Here is a 26,233-nt window from a genome sequence, read left to right as displayed (position 1 = left end):
GTACATGCATTAATTCCTGGCATTCTTTTGTTTTGTGACATAAAAAGTTTATGAAACTGCTTCCTCAGAAGAACATCTTCATCCAGAGGCCTGGTCATTCATACTTAGCACAGAATTCACAGACCACGTGAAGCTCAAGAAGAAGGAAAATCAAAGTGTGGATGTTTCAGTACTTCTTAGAAGGGAAAACAAAATACTCACAGAAGGAAATACGAAGACAAAGTGTAAAGCTGAAGGAATGGCCATCCAGAGACTGCCCTACCTGAGAACCCATCCCACATACAGACACCAAACCCAGGCACTATTGCGGATGCCAAGAAGTGCTTGCTGACAGGGGCCTGATATAGCTGTCTCCTGAGAGGCTCTTTTAGAGCCTAGCAAATACAGAGAGGGATGCTTGCAGCCAACCATTGGACTAAGCATGAGGTCACCAATGGAGGAGTTAGAGAAAGGACTGAAGGAGCTGAAGGGGTTTGCAACCCATAGGAAGAACAATCATATCAACCAACCAGACACACCCCCTCCAGAGCACCCAGGGACTAAACTACCAGTCAAAGAGTACACATGGAGCAACCCATGGCTTCAGCTGCATATGTAGCAGAGGGATTTGTCAGACATAAATGGGAGGAGAGGCCCATGGTACAGGGAAGGCTCAATGATCCAGTGTAGGGGAATGTCAGGGTGGGGAGGTGGAGTGGGTGGACAGATGAGTGAGCATCTTCATAGAGGCAGGGGGAGGGAGGGTAGGATAGGGGGTTTCTGGAGGAGTCTCTAGTCCATGAAACTATAAGAAAAGAGTAATGTTTTAATATAATGTGTAATTATCAATAATTATACCTTTCATATCTCTCGAGATGAGAATTCCTGACAATATTTTCTCCCTCTTAAGGTCTGATATTAATTACCAAGAGTACAAACACTTTTTAAAATTACTACCATTGAAAAGCAAATAAAGAAGTAATTCTGTTATGTACAAGAAACAAGATCTACTAAAAAGGGTTATGCCATTATCAAAGAATATTTTAGTAAACTAACCTATTATTTTACAACGCAGATGATTACAATCATAGCATCCACTAATACATACTGTTAAATATATCCCTTACCTGAGAGGTCCCACTGAAACCTGGAGGTTGGCTGTATTCTGTAGAATCAATAATGCTACTGCAAAATGAAGAATACAATTTCAGTACTTAGACTATTTTAGTAACAGAGTTGATCTAAAATGTATCATTTATAATTGTAAGTAAACCTCTAATTCCAATCATTTAATCAGACATGGAAGGACCATAAGCCTTTATTCCTCGCAGCTCCTCAAGCATACACATCAAAAAAGGTTATCAAATGAATAATCATAAGGTCAGTTAGCACATCGATTTATTTCCATTTCCAAATAGGTTAGTAAGGTTTCAGACTTTAAGGAAAAGATTTTCAATACTGGGGAAAGCAGCACGTACTGGATGACTACAGTTAACAGCACCCAGTAGCCATGTGCTCTTGGACAATTACCTTACAATCACTCAATTTCCCCTTTACCAAAGAGGTGAATGAGGACTATCTATCTCTAGATCAGTTTCCAGCCCCCAAATGGCATAACAAAGCCTGGTAAAAGAAACTATCAAGGAATAGAATGAATGTAAAATTCTCCTAAACTCCATACCCTTGACAGTGGTCTCCTCTGTCCTAGTAAGCCTAGTCTACTTCCTGCACTATGTAAACCTAGCTTACTTCCTGCACTGTTTTTTCATTTGGTTACAACTTCTACTTAACTCCAAGACAACCTTTAGAAACCCTAGCTTCTTATTTTCTTTATTTCATCACTAGTGTCTCTTTACCATCTTAAAACAAAATTTACTTTAAGAAACTACCAACAATTGGAAGTAGGGCAACTGATACAGCTTATAAATGCCTTTAGTCCCCAGCATAGTCAAAGCTGAAGCAGATTCACTATGTGTATAGACCAGGGTGGCCTAAAAGGCATTTCTTTAAACAATAGCAACAATAAAATAATTAAAAGGTAAAAATCCATAAAAAGAAATACAACTATTAAAATCTGTAAAATATAATGCAGCATAATAGTTATTCACAGTCTGCTTCCATTACCACAATAAGCAGGTTTACATTATTTTCTGCCCTAATAAAATCAAGCCATTGATGTTATTAATTAAATGGTTCACTACATAAAAGCTATAAATTACTCTAGCACTGAAATATCCTAAAGGCTATAAGAAGTATTTTTAGAGTATGAATTTTTAATTAACCAGCAAATAAATTGACTCTGAGCAGGTGATTCTTATCTGAGCAGCAGTTTCTTTATGGAAAGATGACATGGTACAGAGATGTCAAGTTGAAATGTAATATTATATGCAATGCTAAAATACCGTAAGCACCTAATGCCAATCACTTAATCAGACATCAAAAGACCATAAACATTTACTCCTCCCAACTCCTCAAACAAGTATCAGGTTCTATGTGTTCAATCTCATAGCCAAAAACCTTTCCTGACATTATAAAGAACTCTTTGGGACTCTTGGTAGTAAATAAGCAATTACGTCATTCAATCAACACTAAACAAACTCAACAGACTGTAGTTATAGATACACATGTATAACTACAATAATTTCTTTTAAAAGGCCATGAATTTGGGGGGTGGGGACATTCTTGTGGAAATGGGTTGGGGAGGAGGTATGGGATGTTGAACAGTTGAAGGATGGACTGGGAGAGGAATAAAATCTGGAGTATAAAATAACAATAATAATAATGAAAAAGGCCATGATTTTGAGAGGGAGGGAGCCTGTGGGAGAGGCTGGAGGAAGGGTACATATTGGGAGTCACATGATATTTTTCAGGTTCTTCATATAGTACTAACAGCTAAGAAACAAGTGAAGTCTGCATTAAAATATTTCCTTTACTAATGAAACTATTGCTATCATTTGTACAGTATTAGTAAAATTACATAGGTGTGGGGTTGAGGAGTCAGTGTGCAAAGTATCCGCTGTTGTACACATACACCGCACATAACCACAACCCCACATCCCTGCACAAGCAGGAGATACTGTACCAACAATTTGACATTACCACTTATAAGAAAAGTTTGGACAATGTGCCATATTCCTAAGTACTTTGTATTTTATAAATGAAGTATGAGAGAAATCATTTATTAGCCTGTCCATTTCATAGATAAATTTTAGGGACAAAAATGAAAAAAAAAAAACAGTCACCTAAAATGATACAGAATTATTAAGTATTTTACATAGGTACCAATACTTATAAGAGTTAAAAAATTAGTAAGGATATCAAAATGGCACAGGAGAAAGAAATTTTCAGAGTGTTAACGAAATTTATGCAAAATTTAATTGAGGAAAGTAAGATGGTTATTCCTAATGTTTCTGCTGTTAAGAATGAGAAAATTAGATAAAACTATAAATAAAAGCAATGCAGAACATGTGAGAAAAATGGCTTAAATCCCATGCATCAAAAACAAATAAAATTCAGTTATACAATAACCTGTTTGAAGAGGCATAGACAAGACCATTTCCCATATAAAATTTCACAATAATAAGTAGCTAAAATTTCAAACAGGAAGTTTCATTAACAGCAAAATTCTCAGGACTATAATTTGCAGATACCTCCAAAGATACAACTATTTTCTCGTTCATTTATTTTCTTTTGGACATTAAAATTTAATACAAGTAGCAAACAAAGTACCCAAAATAATGTGACTTTACTGTCAACTGCAGCAGCAACTAACATCTACTGACTCCTATTGTGTCACACATCACTCTCCTGACTTCAAGTGTGCTATCACCTCAGCAGTCAGCTTAGAATTATTACGCTATATGTAAAATGAGAAACTAAGGATACACACTAACCTTGCACAGAGATGAAATATGAAATCTCAACCACAATTCTAAAATCTCTACAAAAAACAAACAAACAAACAAACAAACCAAAAAAACCTAGCAAAATGATGCGTCTCTGGAAGAATCACTGCTTGGTCATTTCGAATACAAAGTTTCTACTTCTAAAGGGATGACTTGTACAACCCTTTTTACCATCTTCAAAGTAAGAATACCTGGATTAGGATATCAGTTGCACACTAACTGTGACACTCGGAAATTTTATCTTGTTGACTATATTTTTAATCTATAAAGTAGATTAAATAAAATAATCCAGGTAAATTATAAAACACTGCCCAATACATGGCTCTAACATTGATAGTTCCAACTTCTGAGGATATATAGTCCTCCTCTATGACAGGACAGATCTCATTTTAACACAAATTATATTTAAAATATCATCAAAAATTCTCTAGCACCTTCCTGATCTAACATGCACAAGCTGAGGAAGAGTTTAGTTCTATACTACATATGCTGAGCAGGGAACCTAGTATTTACACTCTCTTGTAAATGATCCATTATTCTACAATAATCCTGAAGCTGAAAAAGAAACGTTTTTAGAATAGTTTCCTTTAGCAGAAAGTCGGGGCTAGTAGATGTAAAAATCCACCAGCTGAAATTTTTCTGACAGACTGACTAAGTCTCAGTGTACCACTTCCTTTTAAAGTAAACCATTTTGCTTGGTAGAATTCCATTCAAAGAAACAAACAGAAGATGCATGGAAAGAAACAGGGACAGAAAGGTTACACTCACAGGCACTGAGCTGAGGATCAGCCTCCAATACAACAACTAGTCAAGAGAACTAGCCTCCAATACAACTAGTCAAGAGAACTAGTCAGTGTTTCACTTCCTCACAAATGGTGCTGTATTTAGTTACATGATACCTACAGCCCCCTTCCAAAGAGTGGAGATCACTATTTTTAATTCATAGAAGACAATCTTGTTAGATGATATACTTACCATAAACATTTAAGGTTATAAAAATCAATTATAAATCAATAGAAAAAGCATTCCCAAACAAGGAAAGACTCAAAACTAGGGTGATTCTGAGAATAAAGAAAATGATGGTGCTTAAATAAGAGACAAAATTGTAGAAGCGGAGATGGAAACAGCAAAAGAAATTTTCTTTCATGAACCAGTTTTACTGTGTATGGTTTTGTTTTCCTAGACACTTCCATTCCTAATTTACCAGGATCAAAATCTTCACTAATCAAAGAGGAGAGGTGCCTTGTATGACTCTCTCTAATCTGAAAAGGCAAGAAGCTACCATGATCTACTCTGGTCATAGTCTAGACACTACAGCATTCCATTTTCAGTTCACAGCCACCAGTTTGTTTCTTCTGAAGAGACTTTTGTAGCTCTCTAGAGACTAGAACCGAGATTTGAAAGACTTAAAAGACGTAATAAACTATAAAATAATTTCAAATTCCAACAGTTCAAGACATACCAGTACATTCTGGTATTGTCAAGGTATTGACTAAAATAAATGTATTCTTAATTAGATGTTTAAGGAATGTACTACACTGTTAGGATTATCTTTTTTTTTTTTTTTTGGTTTTTCGAGATATTAAGATTATCTTAATGTACATTATTATCATTAAAACCCTCAAAATCTTACCACATTTACAAAATAGGGTTTTTTTTAATCCCTTTAGGCTAAGCATCAAAAAATATTATACTTATATATCAAAAGAAAATTATGGCTGAGCAACAAAAGATTTAATATATTAAAATACCAAAATTTAAAATATCAAGTTTTTAAATGGTATTAATTCCAAATAGGATAGCATACCTCCTGGTGTCATGCTAACAATTTACATGGCATTAGCTAGAACTCAGAAAGGGCAATGCTTTCAGACTTTTTGTATCTCATTTAGGCCCACTATGCTTTAAAAAAAAAAAAAAATTTATACATTTGTATTTGTACATGTGGATAGTATCCTGTTATACTAATTTTGAAAGTCATATAACTTTTTTTGAAATCTTGGTAAAAGTACCTATAAGCTAAATCACTTGAATATATTTGATTTTGTCATACTAATATTTATAAAATACATCTTTCCTATTATACTGGGGTTAAAAATCCAGTTTCCTTTACTCCTAGCACACTTTGGCCACCTCCAATGACAAGAAACACAATCAAGTGGGCTGGTGGCAGTGGGAAATGGGCATTCATCTCCTATGACATTTTACCTTTAGAATAAAACAGTGCGTTAGCACTGCTGACTGCCATTTTTGTACAGGTAGTAAACCTACTTTTAATAATGCCTGGCATAAAATAGAAGGAAGAGTTTACTTTCAGGCCTTTAAGTGCCTAGTAGACAGTCACAGGAATTCACAGGTCAAGCACAGGAAACTTGAGAAAAGACAAGCTGCCCCTGCTATGCTCTTTCCCTTTGTATGAGAGTGTAGCATTAATATACCTAAAAGAGGGATGGTGTTGTTCCTCTCTTATAGACACTTTATAGTTTTCACTATGACTGCAGCAATCACACATAGTACAGGCAACTTCAGCATCTGTTTATGTTAGGGGGAAAAAGCATAGGCAGATGCTGAGTTTCCTCTGTAGAAATTTTTGGGAATGCAACAATATCTGTTCTGCTTCATTAATAGGGGGTAACAGCATATCCTGGATATTTTAAACTTTGGGGGTCTTCTCTTAATTGCTCCATAGTTTCCTGGCATCACTCTCATTTCCAAGGCTGAGTAGAGACAGAGTTTCTTCAAAACAGGACATCTTTGACCCTGTGCTGATTTGAATAAAAATGGTCCATATAGGGTCATATAGTTGAATACAATAATACATATTATTAGGAGGCATGGCCTTATTGAAGAATGTATGTCACTGAGAGTGGGAAAAAGCACAAACCAGGCTCAGTCTGTCTCTTCTCTAACAGGGTAAGACTATAGCTCTTACAAGGGTGCAAAAGAGATGTTGCTCAACCCTCTGCCTGTCCTTATCCTTCTACCTCCATCACAAGAGCAAGAAAGCTGTCCTTGCCCTTTGCAGGCTACAGCACTTGGGAGTATGGGCACTGTACCTCCAGGACTAAGGCAGCACAGTAGAGCAAACTACAGTGGCAAAGTGCTGGTGAGCTGGACCGAGGCGAGGGCATGAGAGCAGGAGAGCTGGCCCTATCCCTTGCCAGCAGCAGCACTGAGTGAGCTAGGGCAGTGCTGGAAAGCTTGTACTGGTGGTGTGGGTGCTTGTGCAGGAAGCTGGCAGGCTGACCAACTCATCTATTACCTAGACCAGATCTAGAACTTTGAGTTGGCCCACCCCATCATCTACCCATCTACGAACTACTATTGCATGACGGGGCCAATACTGCAAAACTAAAGCTGCAGTCTCCATGATACAGGACAATAGGATATCTGAGAAGAGTGCTAGTAATGATCCAGTATTAAAAGTGTGGCAGAAGCCTGGGGCTACGGACCACCAAATCAATGACTCCTTGCAACGAACATTTGCAAGTAAAGATGTGTGGACAAAGCGGTATATTGTGGGACATACTACAGCCTCCACAACGAAATTTTTCTTTCTTTTGGGGGAGGAGTTGCAAGGGTGAGATGAGTGGGATTCTAGTGTATGATGTAAAATTCACAAAGAATCAAGAAAAGGTTTTTTGTTTTGTTTTTAAATGTAGCTCTCAGTTACTTCTCAAGCACCATGTTTGCCAGGATGTGCCTGCTGTCATGCTACCTGCCATGATGACAACAGAAGACTGAGTCTCTGAATCTGTAAGCAAGCCTTCAATTAAATGCTTTCCTTTCTAAGAGTTGCCATGGTCAGTGTTTCCTCACAGCAATAGATCACCGACTACGACTAAGACTGATCCGTTCTTTCTATTCTTCAAACATGTGGAACTTACCAATGAAGTTAGCTTTCTATAACCTGAAAATGTTCTATTTTATGTATATGAGTACGCTGTTGCTATCTTCAGGCACACCAGAAGAGAGCATCGGTTACAGATGGTTGTGAACCAACAGATGGTTGCTGGGAGTTGAACTCAGGAACTCTGGAAGAGCAGTTAGTGCTCTTAACCACTGAGCCATCTCTCCAGCCAAATGATGGCACACTCCAGATTCAGTGAAAGATTGTGACTCAAGAGAATTAGGTTCAAAATGATTTGAGCATGACACCTGTGATGCTTTATATATGTTTGGCCCAGGGAGTGTGGCACATTTAAGAGGTGTGGCCTTGTTGGAGAAGTTGTGTCACTGTGGGAGTGGGCTTTAATACCCTCAATCCTAGCTACCTACAAGTCAGTCTTTTCATAGCAGCCTTCAGATAAAAAAATGTAGAACTCTCAGCAACTCCGGCACCATGCCTGCCTGGACACTGCCATGTTCCCACCTTGATGATAATGGACTGAACCTATGAACTTAAAAACCAGCCCCAGTTAAAAGTTACCCTGGTCATAGTGTCTGTTCACAGAAGTAAAATCCTAACTAAGACAGCACCTGGTAGCCTGCTCTTACCTGTATGCACGGCACTCTCATCTGTGCACATATATCTACATCACACAGACATAGACACACAGACACACACACATACACATTTTATAAAAATTCTAAAATAAGTATAAAATATAATCATTATCATTTCATAGGAAAATGAGTTTTGATAAAATTCTTGGAGTCAAAAATTCTACACATTCTGTACTTTTTACTGAGAAATTATTTCCCATCCCTAGACAGCATAATCATGGAAATAGGGTCTGGGGGTTTGCCATATTCACAACTATATCACAGTGTCTCACTGTGTTTTATGCCTAGCTGGCACAATCCAAATTTGGGATAAATGACTTAAAGTCTTCAAGTATTCTAAAGGAAGAAAATTAAAGTTTTAAGAACAAGGCATAAGGTAAAGTAATTCATCTCTAGTGCTCGCTATAAAAAGCACCTGGTTAGTCTTTAATCTCGACTCCACGGAATCAGTAGACAACATTAAAATACAGCAAGTGAATGTGTAAGATTCCCAAGCCCACTCTATCTGAGATTCTTGTTCATGGTTTGCCTCTTCATTCTGTTCCCTTGTTGCTTTGTTTTGGACATTTTGTTTTGTTTGGTGAGACACAGGGTCTCACCATGCAGACCTCCATGGCTGACCTTGAGCACAGAGATCCATCTGCCTCTGCCTCTTCAGCATGCCTAGTTTATGCTAATAACTACCTTCCCCACTGTTACCAACAAAATCATAACCCAAGCTCTTCCTTCATAAGTTTTCTAACTTTTCTCCCTGTTTCCAAAGGTATGAAGTCAAGAATAACATAACATGTCTTCTCTCTCTTCCACATGGAAATTGAAAACATTTTAAAATCCAAATCAGACCCAATGGTTTTTCCAGCACATTTCAGCTTCACTCCAACAGTTGTTACCTCTTTGGAAAAGCTCAACTACCTAAAACAGAATAATCCTGTAAACATCTGGCCTGCTAATCTGTTCTCCTGAAGGCTCCAGATTTGGGTTATGTACTTCTGTAACTGTTAGACAACTAGGATCTCTCCATAAAGGCACAAACTTTGTCATCAAGATTCAGCACTCACAAAAAACTTCCTGATCTCTAATTAGAGGCATTCAATAAATATAATCTTCAAGATTCATAAAATCTAATATACTAATATTATAATAGTTAAACAATACTTTCTGTTAAAGTGAGTGACATGAAATTGGGAATGGATTACCAGTTTACTATTGAAATGTTTGTGATACTGAACAATTTCCCTGTATTCAGTCACAAACAAACAAACAAAACAAAAAAATAAAACAAAGCAAAACAAAACCAAAAGAACAAAAAAACCCCAGCCCTGTTGCCAAGGGCACCAAACATCAGAAAGTGAATGACAGGCTTAAAGATAACAGATCTGGTCTTTAGGATTGTTTATTAAAACAATTATGAAACAGGTGAATTACTAGCTTATTTGGCTATTGCTCATATTGAATATTTTAAGCATAAAATGTCAATGTCCAAAATTTAAACATCACTTATTTAATGAAATAAATTTGACAGCTAAAGGTATCACATTTATTTCTTGTATTCTATAAATAGTCAAATGAAGCTATTTCTAAAATCTAAGGATATAGTTGGGGGTAAAAGATATATAACTATTTTACACATAACATAATCCTTGCTGTAATGATGGCAGGATATAATAATTTATGGGATGAAGTTTAATTATTTTTGATTTTTGGAAGTAAGGTCTTATGTAACTTAGGTTGGCCTTGAACTGGTTGTGTAACCAAGGGCGATTCTGAACTCCTAATGCTCAAGCTTGCGTCTCCCAAGCTAGGAAGAACACAAGGATAGGCACGGTAGTGTGTGTACAAAATCCCACCTACTTTGAATGCTGAGATGAAAGGACTGGGAGTCTGAAACTAGTCTGGGCAACTTAAGAATTCCTTAGCCTCCTCTACAAACCAGCACACTCACCCACACCATCAAGAAAACGGCTATACCAGCTATAGAGATACACACCTTGTAAAACTAGTACTCTAGCACTTGGGAAGCAAGTTGAGCTGTAGCAGAAAGGCCAGCCCAGGACAGATAATGAGAACCAGACAGACAGACAGAGAGACAAATTGAAAAAAACAAAGTAGGAAGACTTGAACAAACAAGTTTTTCTAATGCTTTCATTTTTAAAGCTGGGAAAAATAACCAACCACCAAAATTACAGTGAGTTGGAATAAGTTTTTATTTCATCATCATTTCAACACAGGGTCTTTGTGTCCCTGTCTATCCTGGAACTCAGAGATCTTCCTACATTTGCATCCTGAGTGTTGAGATTTTTACAGACATGTGCCAGGGTCAAGGTTTTTTATCTTACTTTTCTTACTATTACCATATTACGTTTCCATATTTTGATTTAAAGTCTGACATTAATTTAAAAGACATCAAAAACTCAAACTTTTAATCCACGTATAAATTTAAAACACTGCAACATCTACCTACTAACTTAAGCCAAAAAAAAAAAAAAAAAAAAAAAGCCGGGCGTGGTGGCACAAATCTTTAATCCCAGCACTCAGGAGGCAGAGGCAGGCAGAGTTCTGAGTTCGAGGCCAGCCTGGTCTACAAAATGAGTTCCAGGACAGCCAGGGCTATACAGAGAAACCCTGTCTCGGAAAACAAAACAAAACAAACAAACAAACAAAAATGGCTCTCTGCATCCTTTTTCTCAGTGATGTCATGTCACAGTCTTCATTAACAAGGCTCCTGAGAACTACAGTACCATGAACACTGAATACAAAATTCCAAACAATTACTGATATAAAGCTTTGTACCTGTGTGATGGAGAAGGAGCTTCAAATTGAGGCACTGTGCTATCTTCACTGACAGGAGAGTACAGGCCACTCATTTCCTGAAATTATAAGAGTTATTGTACATACTCCAAACAACAGATGTATAACTCAAACAGGCATGTGGCATTACATTCTGTTCTAGCCCCAGCTTTTTATCAAACTTCTCAAGGATTCCTTTCCATAGAATACAAAAATAAAGTTAATCTGAAATTTAGAAGGAAGTCTTGCCTAGTGTTAAAAAAATATAATTCCTAATAAATCCTGTTCTAACAAAAGAAAGCATCCAATGAAGAAAAAGCCAAAGGGAAGTATATCAAAGAGGACACAGTGTATTTTTTACACAGTTTGAACTATTCATACAAGTGATGATCGATTAGTGGACACTAGGATAAGATGAGATGGTGACTGGATTCCAACAGTCAAATGTCCAGATTAATTGACAAAAACTGAGAATATGTCTGTCACTCTCTAGGAGTAATCTACGAGTAATTAAAAAAAAAAAAAAGAGTAGCATTCTTGAATAAAATACTGAATTTGTCCAACAATGACATAAATTCTAATTTTCGCTCATTAACCTAAAGGGGCTAATCAAAGATAATCATATAAATTATGTCTCTGAATCTCATGACTGGCCTTTTTATGTGGAATGTTCTCATCATTAGAAAAATAGCAAATCTGAAAATGAAACCATAGATATACATAACATAATCAGGTAAAGTTACTTCTGCCTTAGCTCAAAATGGCTTAACAGGTAATGTAAATATAATAAATTAGTAATATTATAAGAGATACTGAATTCTGATTAAATACTACATCATTCATTATCCTTTGTTTCTTAATGTCAGCAAAAGAAAATCACATGTGTAAATACTAAGAACACTAAATTTAAATTTAGCCAGATGTAGTGACCTCAACCCACAATAGCCTCTGAATCTCCCAATGAATTTCTGTAAGTAATCTGAACTTTATTATGAATTTCAACAATAGTGTCATGTCTTTATATCATTTTTAATTAACATTAGTATATGTTAATACATACAGTAGATTGTAAAAATAAATTTAATAAAAGATGAAATGATCAATCATTTTAAGGAAATAATGAAGGATTAGCAGTAAATTATTTAAATTAATTGAACTACAAATAGAAAATTAGGTCAAATTTTGTTCCATTTAATCAAAAATTACTATAATAAATGTCAATATAAATTTAGATTACAATTTATCTTGAAGAAAGTATTCAGACTTTGTCTCCTTGCACAGCTGAACTGTTAATTAGAAATAAAGTAAAACTATGAGAAATGTGAGGATTTCTTGATTTCTTACTTCCACTCTTTTAATATCCTCTTCCAAAACACTTAGTTCCTTCTGGATCTGCTCCAATTGCTGTAGATTAAAGAAAGGGAGAGAGAAAAGAAAAAATTCTAATCTAAATCACATTATCAACAGCATGAAAAAAAAATTAACCTTACATTTGGTTTAAAGAAAAAAAAGAAAAACAAGAAAGGCCTACTAAACTGACCACTAAGTGCAAAGGAAGGGGACTAAAAGAGAAGAAAATCAAAGAAGCAAAACGCTGACATTCAAATACAGATCATACTTTTTATGGGAACATAATGTTATGTGTATTACAACAGACTGACTTTACAATAAAATATAAATAAATAATGAAGAATGCCAATAAACTGACTTAAAAATATAAGATATCCAAAAAGCTTTCACATCTCATTGAATTTAAAAAGAGGCAAACATTCTAACTTATTTCATTAGTCAGACAGTGGTTAAAAATCAACTCCAAAGCAACTATGAATTACACACGTAATAGTTACATATCATGATTTTTAAAGGCATTTAAATATCTTGCTTTTCACAATGTTCCCACTGCATCACAGCCATTTTCATGTCAATAAAATGTAAGCATTTCAGTAATAGGACAAATATTGAAACATTTCTTTCTTACTGGAGATCTAAGATGTTAACAACTATCATAAGCCTAGGACATACATACAAGTGTCTCAAATATTGTCATTTTCCTTGTAATATAAGGTTATTTGCTTTTTTCATTAAGAGCTGAGTAATGCTGGGGATTAGTCTGCTGCTGTGTATAGAAATGCTAAATTCTGAATGCCAAGATCTGGATGCAGACTCTCATGTAAGCCAGTCTGTGTTGTATAAATCTTGCTCCCCAATTTAAAGCTATTGGTTAAATAAAAGTAGCTAAAGCCAATTACTGGGGTGAATACAAGTAGGCAGGTTTTCAGCTACCAGCCTGAGAGTCCCAGTAGGGACCACGAGGTGAGAAAGAGGAAGAAAGAGAGAGAAGGAAAGAGAAGACAGAACAGGAGATCTCCATTAAACATAATGGACCAGGAACACTTGGCTGAGAGAAATGCCTCCCCACCCTCCAGGACAGACTGACAGAGCAGAAACAACCCGGGCAAGACACAAACAGCAAGTATTCAGGGAGCTCAGCTGGGAATTAACCAGTCTAGCATACAGAAAACTAGATTAGGAGTAATTCATCCAGTAATTGTGCTAAAGCCGATTTAAAAATCCATAGGATTTTGCTTCGATTATTGGGGAACTAGATAGATTATAATACCAACTAATAGTTATTAAATAACATTTGAAAATACCATTTATAGATTAAAATAGAAATTGTTCAATACAAATAGCTATAAAATTTTTATTATACACTAAGCTGCTTTCCAAAACTCTGTACTACCCTGAGCAACCATAACTGGCTGTTTTATTTTAATCCATATATACTGAACAATTTTCAAATATAAAACAGTAATACATAATTGTGTAATACTGATTGCCAGATTTGAAGCAAAGTCTGTGACTATTAAGAAAATAAAGTACAGAAAGGATAGGTATTTTGTTCAAGACCTTTCAAGTGGTCTACAGAAAAACTGGAACGAGAGCCAAAGCAGCCCTTCTTGCTCTAAAAAACAAGATCTATCAACCACTGCAACACTATCTCAAGAAATAGGACCTTGTGAGTTAATCCTCTCATGCCAGGTACAGGAGAGCATTTAAAGGTTTGTTAGCATTGGTATTGTCTACTATAGCAAAATAAGCACAGTGAAGGCTATCTAACTGATGAACTTATTAATCCAAATATTTATCACCTTAGCACTTTGCTAAGTATGGTGAACAGTACAACCGAGGTAATGTTTGCTCAAACACAGGATCTAAGTGAAATCAGATCTCAAGTCAAAGATGGAGTCTTAAAGGACACAATTTTACAACAGGTAAAATAAAGACAAATGCTAAGGGTGTGAGAAAAGGAAATAATAAGAGGGATCCATGGTAATGAATATAACACCCAACATCAATTTAATCAGGAACAATGAAGCAAAAAGTGGACATTATAGAAGCTAACATTATAGAGGCAGGCAAAGTAAGATACTTGTTAACTGGAAGGAGGAAAAAAAGCCAAATTTAGCCATGAAATCAAGGAAGAAGCTACATTTATCAGCAAAATCAATGGTTACAAAAAAGTGATTAGTATTACCAACATGTTTTCAACTTAACATTGTATCTACTTTAAGATAACTTTGTTCAATGTTAAAAAATTTAACACAGCATTTCTATCTTAACTAAAACACTTGTTAGTGTCTTACTTGAAGACACTGACAGCTTGGTAGTCTTTCAAATAAAGGCTGTTCCACTCACCAATTTTTTAATGCCCCAGACTCAGAGTACACACAAACCCACAACTTTCTCTCCAATCTTCCCAATGTTATTTCCAACAATTTGTCCTCCACTCTGACATACAAAGTACAGATAAGATTATGCAGTTAATGATTCTCAGCCTATGTAGCCAGCTACAACATCCCATTATTCCTCATCCTTAACAAAATCTTGTTTCACAGACATTTAAAATCCCAGTGGTTTAGACTTTAAATGAACAAAGTGCTCTCATGGCCACCTCTTAAATATTTTTAAATGCATCACTGCTAAATATCTTTATTTAAAAATTGTTTTATTCTAAGGATTCTTTAATATGAATGCTAAAAACAGTTAAAATAAAACCTAAAACAACATAGAAACCTGTATCAACATAGATAACCCACATCATATTTGGTCAATAATATAACCAAGTTATAAAATATTAATTACTCTTAATTGCTGAGTCATCTCACTAGCCTGAGGCTGCTATATATATTGAAGATGAATTACAAAAAAAATGGCTAATATCAAATAATTTATACTTTAAAAACCAAGATTTTAGGGCTATAGAATGATTGCTCGGCTGTTCTTTAGAACATGGGTTTGATTTCTAGCAGCTCACAACCATTTAACTCCCCTTTGAGGGGATCTGATGCCCTTTCTAGCCTCTGTAAGTACCAGTCACATATGCGATACAAAGACATTCATGCAGTCAAAACATGCATGAACATAAAATCAATTAAAATGAATTTTAAAAAGAAAACAAAATCAAGAATTTCATATGAATCTATTTTAAATTAAACAAGTAACCAAGGTACAAGTGCTATCCTGTTGAATATAAAAAAGATGTTAAGTTATCTTGGCTGCCAGCCATGAAATTAAGATAAAAGGAAATGTGAAGAAAAGAAGCTTAGAAATTGCATATTAGAGTCAAACATTTCTATTTCAAGATATTAATACAAGATATTTTAGTACTTGTACACAGAAGACAACAAACAAATATTTGAAAGAACTGTGCTAAACTTAAGCCTATAGGCATTATAACCCCCAAAGAAGAACCATAAAGTAAAACAGAAGTCCAAAACTATTTGAGAAATAAGTAAGTCCTTGAAGGTGAACTGCTATCATGTAAATAAAGCAAGGCAAACTTGAGTGATAAAATTCACTCAAATTTGACTGAATAAAATTGTGTAATTTGAAGCTACTAAAATTGATTGAATGATTAAATGACAATGATACTTCAGAACACATTCCTAAGACACTCTATGAACAGTGTTAAAAAAAAATCAAAGAAAATATATTTAAACATTTTTTTAAGTCTCAATTATAAAAACAAAGAGTTTGAAATTGAAGACTTCTCCACTACTGACAGTTTATTTATAACAGGTAAGAATCTTTTGTGTTCACTTCCTTCAACTTTTACTACTGCTTGATAATGTGAATATATGTGAATATTAAGCTCATTATGTAAACTCAACTTTACAGGAATATCACTTCAGAATAAGCTGGTAATCAAAAGAAAGTAGCATAGCTCAAGGTATACTAAATCTAAAGGAGAAACTACCAAGAGCAAACCATTTAACCAAAGCACAAGGAAACCCTTACTGTTCCATAAAATACTAAGATACATACTTAGTATCTAATGACAGGCTTGATACTAAGACATCATTCAGCATTCCCAGAGGAGTTGTTTAAACAAACAAACAAGCGAAAGAGTAAGTAAAGAAGTAAATGAACAAATAGGGAAAACAAGACAGCTTATTTAAAAGCAAATATAAATGAATGGCAATACCAATAACACACTACAAAAAGATACAAACTGTTAGGGGCCAGAAAGGAAGCTCAGTGATTGACTGCCATGTGTTCAGCCACTTAAATGAAAGGCAGGCACGGCAGGTTCCCTACAATCCCAGCATGTAAGAGGTAGATCCAGGACGATCCCTTGTGTAAGCTGGCTAAGGAGACTGACTTTGTGACCTCAGTTTCCTATCAGAGACCCTACCCAAATATATGACATAGAGAGCAACTGAGGAAGACACTATCATCTGACTTCTAATGTATACAAACAAACACACATACACACACACACACACTCACATACTAGTGTGTACAGGCATATTCAAAAAGATTCCTATAAATTTAGTGCAATCACTGGGGGTGGGTTGGGGAGAGAGAGAAACAAATTCATATAGCCAAGTACAGGCCAACAATCCCAATGCTTGGGAGACAGAAGCTAAACAAGCAGGAGGTTAAGGTCATCCTTGGCCTGAACTACGAGAAATCTCCCTGCAAAGAAAACAGTACAGATAAATCACAAGAGGAATTTTGAAAGCCTGGTCAAGAAATAATGGAGAAAACATACTAAGGACGATGAGATGTTTCAGTTGGGGAAAAAGCACTTAACAGAAGAGCTAAGCTCTATCTCTGGACCCACAGTGGAAGGAGAGAAACACTTCTGGAAGTTGTCCTCTGAACTTCACACCCATGAAAGCACTCATGTGATCCTCCAATAGGCAACTTTAATAGGAAGGAATATTTTTTTAATACAATAATAAACAAAAAAAAATCAAAAAAGGATTAACAAAAAACAACAAGTAACAGCTACATATCTGGTACTGTTTTTAGTAGATCTACCTTAGGTCTAAACACACGAGAGACAAAGTATATTTTTAAAACCACATGCTAGGTGTGGTGGCCCATGATTATAATCCCAGCACTGCGGAAGCTGAGACAGCCTAGCTAACCTGCTTAGCCTACTTGACAAGTTCTAGGTCAGTGATACAAGCAGTTGTCATCTGACTTCTAGACAGAGGCACAAATGTGCACCTGCACACACATACATACACGCACGCACACACACGCACACACACACACATACACAGAGGCAGTGATAAAATCACCTCAAACACAATGCTTCAGAATCAATATAACAGAACCACAAAGACTCAAAGAAGTAAAAAACACACGTTTCCAAGTTTACACTGCTATACTTGCTATTTCAGAACTTACTGTCTACCAGATGGCAAATATTTATGTAAAGAAATTAAATTATTTTCAAGGAATATACCTAGCAAAAAAGGCAAAAAAAAATCTATAATGAAAAGCTATGAAACATTGAAGAAGAAAATTGAATGAGACACCAGAAGGTATAAACATCTCTCCCGTTCAAGAGAGAGTTAGTATTAGTATTGTAAACATGGTAGTGTCACTAAACAAAGTTCACAGATTCAATGTAATCTCTAACAAAATTCTAATGATACTTCCACAGAAATAGAGAACAAAATCCCTAAAATTCCAAATAGCTAATGCAATCCTGACCTAAAAGAACAAGCTAGAAATATCATAATACATAATTTCAAATTATACAAAAGTGCTACAATGAAGAAAACAAAATGTTTATCACACAAAACTAGGCAGGACTAGAATAGAAGACCCAAAAATGATTCGTGTAACTATATCCACAGAATTCAACAATGGTACCAAAACACATCTTGGGAAAAACAGACTGGCTAGCAAATGATGCTATGGAAACTGGATATCTGCATATAAAAGAACTAAATAGATCCCCACCATTTACCCAGGATTTAAAAAAAGGAAAAACAAAATCAATTTAAAGCGGACCAAATACCTAACTGTAAAGAGAAAATATAAGAAAAACAAAGAAACAGCACCAACAAGAACTGTCTGAATGATACTCCAATAGTAAGAATCAACAAATGGAATTGATCAAATTACAAACATTCTGCACATATTAAAGGTGTGCCTGAGGGTCCAGAGTGATAAGAAGAAGCCTGGAGAACTCGGGGCAGAGCGCCTGCTTAGCATGCATAAAGCCCAGTTTAATCTTCAGGACCAAAAGGAATCTCTGAGCAGAAGTAAAAGGGAAACTAGTAAAGGAGTTATCCCAAGCAGAAACAATCACAGCACATTACCTATACGTTGAAGATGTCACAATAAAATCTATCATTTAGTGCAAATAATATATACATTTATAGTATAGAGTACAAACCTGAGATCCCAGTAATGTAAAGACTGGGGCAGAAAGATTGAGAATTCAAGACCAGCCTGAGCTATGTAGTTAGCTTGAGGCTAGCCAAAGGCTACATAGCAAGGCTCTCTCAAAAAATAATTAAAACATTAAAAATAAAAGTCACAGTGTTTCATTGCGGTACATCAAACTAGCAAAAGACTATAGGAAAAAAAATGAAAATCTTCATATTCAAATAATGTTTTTATCTAACTAATCCACTGTTTAAAATAGTTCCATATAAAGTACAATTCAAAACCATTTGATGTAGCTAAAACAAAAAGAAGAAAGTAAAACCATAACCCGCTGCTTGATAGTCTACATAGAAAGCACACCCAGAGCAGAACACGAGAAACAAAAAGCCAAGCAGCCAGGGAGTGGTAGTAAAGGACAGAAGATTACCACAGGGAGAAGTCAAAAGTTAATCCTTGGGATAACATTTCTAAACTGATATATCCCTTTAAAGAACTAGTCAAGAATAAAAAGTAAAAAACAAACATTGTAGGTAGTATCAGAAAAAGAGGTCACCAAGTTTTGACAATAAAAAAATTAAAACAAACTTCCATCAAAAGCTCTTATAGAAAATTTCACATAAGCATCCAACAAAAGTCTGAACCAGTGTGTTAAATATTTAACTGGATCAATAATCTAAAATCTTCTGAAAACAAATCACAGTATATGGTTTCTCTAGCTAGATTTCTAAATATTCAAAAAAGGCATGCAACAGAGATGCAAGAATTCTGACCCACAAACAAAAGAAAACCAGAAGAGTGTACATTTCCAAGTCATTTGTCAAAGTTAACAATCTTCACAGCACTGCACAAGATCTGTGTAAGAAAAACACAACTCACTCACAAACAATGACATAAAAAATATTTTAACAAGTGAGGCTGCCCACACCTTTATTCCAAACACTTAGAAGGCAAAACCAAGCAGACCTCTGTGAGTTTGAGGCCAGCAAGTTCCAGGACAGCCAGGGCTACACAGGGAAACTCTGTCTCAAATAGGAAAAAGAAAGGAAGGGGGGGCGGGGGGGAAGAGAAGAAAAAGAAAAAGAAAAAGAAAAAGAAAAAGAAAAAGAAAAAGAAACAACTTTAAATAAAGCACTAACAATCAGAACCACACATGAGAGTGCACACAATGACTTGAAGTGCTTTACAGGAAGGGCTGATTTCAAGTAAAGAGATAAACTACCCTGGTGGAATCTCCTAGAATAAGAAACATTCTAGAAAAGACAACCCTGGGACAATCTTGATGGCTGGTCACTACCACTCCTGACTTTCTGATGTCAAATCTAAGTTAATTATCCATATTAACAGAATGAAAAGGATAAATTCTATACTACCTCAGATAAACAAAACTCCTAGAGTATACTCAATTACTCAATCCCACTCCTAACTGAAGAAAAGAAAATCCACTTACTCAAGGGGAATAGAAATGTATTTCCTTGAATGATTAAAAACAAAACAAAAACCCTAAAAAACAAAACAACAACAACAACAAAACCCTACAGAAAACTCCATACCTAATGGTGACACGTCGAATGATTTCACTTTGAGATCAGCATCAAGACTAGGATGCCCAGCTATCACCACTTCTATTCATCACTGTACCGGATGTCCTAGCCAGCAGAGTAAGACAAGAAAAATAAATAAAAGATATAAGGATCATAGAGAAAGACATTGAATTGTTATTGCAGTTTATGATGTGCACATAGAAAACAAAAGAATCTACAAATTAGAATTAATGAAAGTCTAACAAGGTTGCTGGTGATTAAAAAATATGTAAGTCAGATGAATTTTTATGTATCAGCAATAATAAAATAAAATTAAAAGCACCAATATCATCTACATTAGCATTGAAATCATAAAATCTAAACAGGATGTGAAAGACTGATTGCTTTTGAAAGTATCAAAAATGTTAAAATAGTTTGTAAGATATAAAAGTATGCAGAGATATCATGGGTTCAAAGGCACAAGGCTATAAAGATACATTCCCAATTTTCTATTGAAGTCAATGTACTCCCAATAATAATCTCAGCAGGCTTAACATGGAAATATATTAGCTGATTCAAACATGTGTAAGAAAATGCCAAGAGCCATTAATAGCCAAGAGTTTCTGGAAGAAAAGCAGTCACTCTCGGTTCTAGTGTATAATATGGTACTTCCCAGAGGATAGACAAATAGAGCACAGAAGTGGAAGAGAGAGTCCAGGGGCATGAGCATGTATATACATGGATGCGTAATGGACGATATGCGTGAAAAACTCCAGAGTAATGGGGAAAGAGTGGGCTTTAATAAAGAATGTTCGGGTGGCTGGGGATCCACATAAAAAGATCTCTAAATGTCACATCATGTATGAAAATCCCCAAGGAAAGCAGAAGCCCAATCTGAAAGATAACTAAGACAATGAGAAACAGTACAGGAAAGTCTCCATGGCCACAGGTAAAGATTCTTTACACCTGGCACAAAAGACACTCTAAGAAAAATGATTTGAATACTTATTAGAAACCCGTCTATCAAAGGGCACAAGTAAGACAACAGACACTAGTATTCCAAATGATCTTTGTGTAAGATAGATTAATATGACAAAGAATTTATAGCAAATCAACTTAAGCCACAAAAAATAGAAAAGCTACAAAGTCTTATTATGTAATCAGTACTTCAGACACACATACAAGGTAATCTACAGAACCAGTGAATATAATACCAAAGTGCTCAATCTGTTAGCCATCAAGGAAATGCCAAATTCAAACTCCAAAGAGATTGCAATGCATAATTGAAAGAAATGTTCCTAGTTTCTCAACTAGGCAATGTCACTGACAATTTCTGGCAAGAATAAAATGTAATATAAGCACCCATATAGGTCTGCAGAAGTACTATGCAATCCAGGGAGTACTGCTCAGTAAAGCATTACAGTATTCTGTTGGTAATGTAAAGATACACATACCCTATGACTTGCTGACTCCATTCACACATATGTAATCACAAAAGTAAGTATCCTAATATACACATATGGACAATATCGACATTGTTTATGTACAACCCCCAACTAAAAACCACTCGAACGTCCAACAACAATTATGTTTATGCAAATAGTATTTACTTAATTCAATGACCATTGAAATAGAATCAGTTAATGTCCTACTTCATTTTTTGTCAACCTGACACAAGCTAGAATCATTGGGAGAGAGGGATTCTCAACTGAGAAAACTTCTCCACAAGATTGGCCTGTGGGGGCATTTTTTTTTAAATTAATGATTGATTTAAGTGGGTCCAGCACACAGCAAGTGGTGCTACCCCTGTGCACGTGGTCCTGAGTTGTATTAACAAAAACAAAAAACAAACAAACAAAAACAAAAAAATCAAACAAAAAAAAAGAAAACAAAAAACCAGGCTGAGAAAATCATGAGAAGCAAGCCACTAAGTGAATCCTCCACAGCCTCTGCTTCACTTCCGCCATGACTTCTCTCTGTGCTGGAAGGCAACTTGACACTTGCTAGCTGAAATAAACCCTCCCGCCCTGCCCCAGTTGCTTTTAGTCATTGTGATTTTTATCACAGTAGTAGAAACTAGTCATGTATATCCATAGAGACTTAGCACTGAGCCCCAGAAAGTAGGAGCTGACTTCATACTGTACAAGCACATTTACATAAGGCTTAAAACTGGAGATCTACAAGTACTTTAGCTGCAACACATTCAAGAAAGGCAAACAAGGGCTGGAGAGATGGCTCAGTGGTTAAGAGCACCGACTGCTCTTCCGAAGGCCCTGAGTTCAAATCCCATCAACCACATGGTGGCTCACAACCATCTGTAATGATAACTCAATCTCTTCTGGGGTGTCTGAAGACAGCTACGGTGTACTTACATATAATAAATAAATAAATAAATAAATCTTAAAAAAAAAAAAGAAAGAAAGAAAGAAAGGCAAACAACTGTAACTATCAGAACGCCAGCAAGCAGGCGAGTACGAAAGAAATGTGAACGAGTATAGGCAGGTAGCGGAATCCCAGTAGCGCTTGGCTGTGTAATCAAGAAAGTTATGTACATGCTATTCTAATCTATAGCATAACCTTAAGATACAATCTTCCATGTTTCATTTCACATAAAATTGCTAAAATTCAACTCATTCAAATTCCAACTGAAATAAACTAATAAAGACATTCTGAAATTTGCCAGAAAGCCTATTTCAAAAATAAATCAAGTAAAATTCTAAACAATAATTCAAATACTGGTACAGAGTTGAATGGATACAAGTGCTTTTACCTGGAACTAAAATTTCTACCATTTAAACTCTGAAGGAAAATTGAAACATTCATCTAAATACAGTTACTAAATGCTATTGATAGGTAGACCCTAATTTAGACACTAAAGCGCCTATCCTCTCAATAGTCACGTGAATTACCTATAAAGTTAAGAATGGGGCTACATTTTTTTTTAAAACAAAGCAGTAATGGCTAAAGTGTTAAATATAAAAATGAGGTGTCAGACCTGTGAGGTAAAGGTACAGACATCAAATCTAATGATTTGAGTTTACCTTTGGGACACATGTGGTAACACAGAACATAACTTCTCAAGGTGCCCTCTGACCTGTGTATGCCACCCCTTCCTAACCCAACCCTACAAAGTAAATAAAACAAATTAGTTTTTTAGGCTTAAATTAGCTCCTTGGTTACTTGTAATAATTAAAACTAAAATAACCAAACTCAATCATTCATGGACACACTAAAAAAAAGTACTAACAAATATTTATGAACCACTCACTATAGGCTACAATATCCAGAAATACTTTAAATTAATATAGTTTTTAAAATTAAACGATCTATGCAAATTTATAGCACAAGAGGAAATCAAGCAGAAGGCTATTAAGACTTGATTGAAGTCAAGCTAAAAGAGCCCCAGTACTAAAGAGCCCCAAGAAGCTTAATGACAAAACCAGAAAAGCAATACACAATGCTGTATGACTCGATGAAGCACCACAGGAAGGCTATCACAAACTATGGGCTACCAGAGAAAAGACCTGTCGAAACCACAAGGAAGAGTTACTGGAGGGAGACAACTCTCCTTTCAACTCATCACTCCAAGTTTTATACTTCAAGACAGTTTTTGTTCAAAATTATTTGAACACAAATATTCATAAACTAAATAGAACTGCTCCAAGGAAGAGGACAGACTCATTTTCTGACTAATATAATAAAAACAGTGTCTCTTTACAGAAAAAAGCTAGTTTAGATATCCTGAGCTTCAGATCCCTTAATGTAACACAAATCCGCTGGGTTTTCCAAACTAAGCAGCCCCATCTCCACTCTGCCCTGTGAGGGGCTGGAGAGTCAGGGCAGCCTGGCAGTGACTAAGCTGCTGCAGCAGACATTTCATGGGTAAGGCCATCCTTAGTCCCAACCCACTGGACTCAGGACTTTGGTCAGCATCAATAAAATGAGGTGGGAATAAAAGTGAGGTAAAATTATCAACCCTTTCTATTTTTAATCACTATAAAAACTGTTAATTGTTAATACTTAAAAGGACACTGGAAAATAAAAAATTCAGTAACTAATGAAAACCACATATTTCCATATACAGAAAATTACCAGATATTTCACTTAACTCCCATTATCCTAATATGGCTGGGTTATTCATTTTATTGGTGCATTTATTCATTTATTTTCAAGGACTTTACAGTGAACCAAATAACATTTACAATAAGCTATAATTAAGTCGAAGTCAAAAAGAAACATGTAAAATGACTGCAACATAACTTCATGCATTCTGTTTAATGAATAAGAAATATGAAATTTTATTTACTTTATAAAGAATTTCCAACAGGAGGCAGAAGGCTCAAAGTGTACACACTGCATATAAAAAGGTCCACACAGGATATATTTTCAGTCTTGTTACTTTATATGATCCAAGGACCAAGGGACTTGCTAAAAATGCATATAGTTTGGATCGAGGACTCCCTTTAATGAAAACAAACAAAACAAAAACAAACAAAAAAAAAGGCAACTGCATTTTAACTAGAGCCTAAGGTGACTCCATGAGCTCAATCAATAGCTTAAGTACTATGTGGGCTAGAGAGATGGCAGGAAGAACTCTTGCCCCTCTAGCAGGGGACCAGGATTTAGTTTCCAGCACCCACATGGTGGCTCACAACCACCTGTAAACTCAGTTCCAGTGAGACTCATTGCCCTCTTCTGACCTCCTCTGGCACCGGATGCATTTGTCCTACATTATGCAGGCACTCATACACATAAAATAAAAATTTGTTTTAAGCCGGGCGTGGTGGCACACGCCTTTGATTCCAGCACTCAGGAGGCAGAGGCAGGCAGATTTCTGAGTTCAAGGTCAGCCTGGCCTACAAAGTGAGTTCCAGGACAGCCAGGGCTACACAGAGAAACCCTGTCTCGAAAAAACAAACAAACAAACAAACAAACAAACAAAAAATTGTTTTAACTTTAAAAAAGCACTACTCTATAGAATAATTTAAGCAACTAAATAAATGACCATTACCTGCTGTCCCACAAAAACCACCAAGAGACAAGTAAATCTAAATATGTCATAAAGGTGTTTCTGTCAATAAGCATACAAAATAAAATTCCACAAAAGTTAGTGAAGTAAAGTCACAAACCATGCAGAGTATTTAACCATTCATACCAGCATATTCCAAATCTTAAGAAAGAGGTTAAAAAGATAAGTAAAAAGAAGAGAATCTGGAAATATGTAGTTTTATCACAATAAAAACATTACTCATTTTTATTTTTAAGTTAACAGTCTAGAATATAGCATACAGTAGATTACGTATTTTAATATTTAATAATCTAATTAAATAAACAAATAAAATTTGAATAATTAAAAGCACCTTTTAGGCAGCTCCTAAAATGGATTTGAAAAACTCAAGATTTTAGTGTTACTTTCTATATGTTGCCAAGAGCACAGAATTATCTTCAAGTATTATCTATGCATGTGAAAGAGTTGAAGACATGTGTGTATCAGATTAGAACATTCTGGTTATAGATTAGTGAGGACAAAATTGTCTTTGAGGTATCCTGCAGGACTTAAGACATTGCAAGTAGGTTTTAACTATTCTTTTCATATCATTCACCACCCCACCCCACCATAGGAAAAGCTGCAACTTCTTAAGTTTCATTTAAATTTCCTGGTTTTGAGAAAAATGCATGATGGTTCTATTTTCTACTTGAATTGCTTTGAGATGAATCATTATGGTACGCTGGTAGTCCTTGAGGCTGGGATTCATGGGGCCTTCCTTATATGGTAGGCAAGCACTCTACCACTAACCATTAAAGTAAGACCCACTGAAAACTGTGTAGTATTAAACT

General features: G+C 35.6%; 1 protein-coding gene across 2 annotated transcripts in view; it reads right to left on the bottom strand.

Annotated features, from left to right (window-relative positions):
- Nucleotides 1-26,233, bottom strand: part of Cop1 (COP1 E3 ubiquitin ligase) — a 120,214-nt gene that overhangs the window by 70,908 nt on the left and 23,073 nt on the right. For both annotated transcript variants that reach the window (XM_085842445.1, XM_085842447.1), the window contains exons 7-9: nucleotides 12,522-12,581; nucleotides 11,181-11,257; nucleotides 1,107-1,164 (exon numbers count right to left, since the gene is read on the bottom strand). In XM_085842445.1, coding sequence (XP_085698571.1) covers nucleotides 1,107-1,164; nucleotides 11,181-11,257; nucleotides 12,522-12,581 — 195 coding nt within the window. The remainder of the gene's footprint in view (nucleotides 1-1,106; nucleotides 1,165-11,180; nucleotides 11,258-12,521; nucleotides 12,582-26,233) is intronic.

Source organism: Mus caroli, unplaced genomic scaffold (assembly GCF_978045245.1).
Source record: "Mus caroli unplaced genomic scaffold, Mus_caroli_1 scaffold_1, whole genome shotgun sequence".
Classification (NCBI taxonomy): Eukaryota; Metazoa; Chordata; class Mammalia; order Rodentia; family Muridae; genus Mus; species Mus caroli.
Note: the sequence above shows the minus strand (reverse complement) of the source record. Positions and strands in the feature narration are given on the sequence as shown.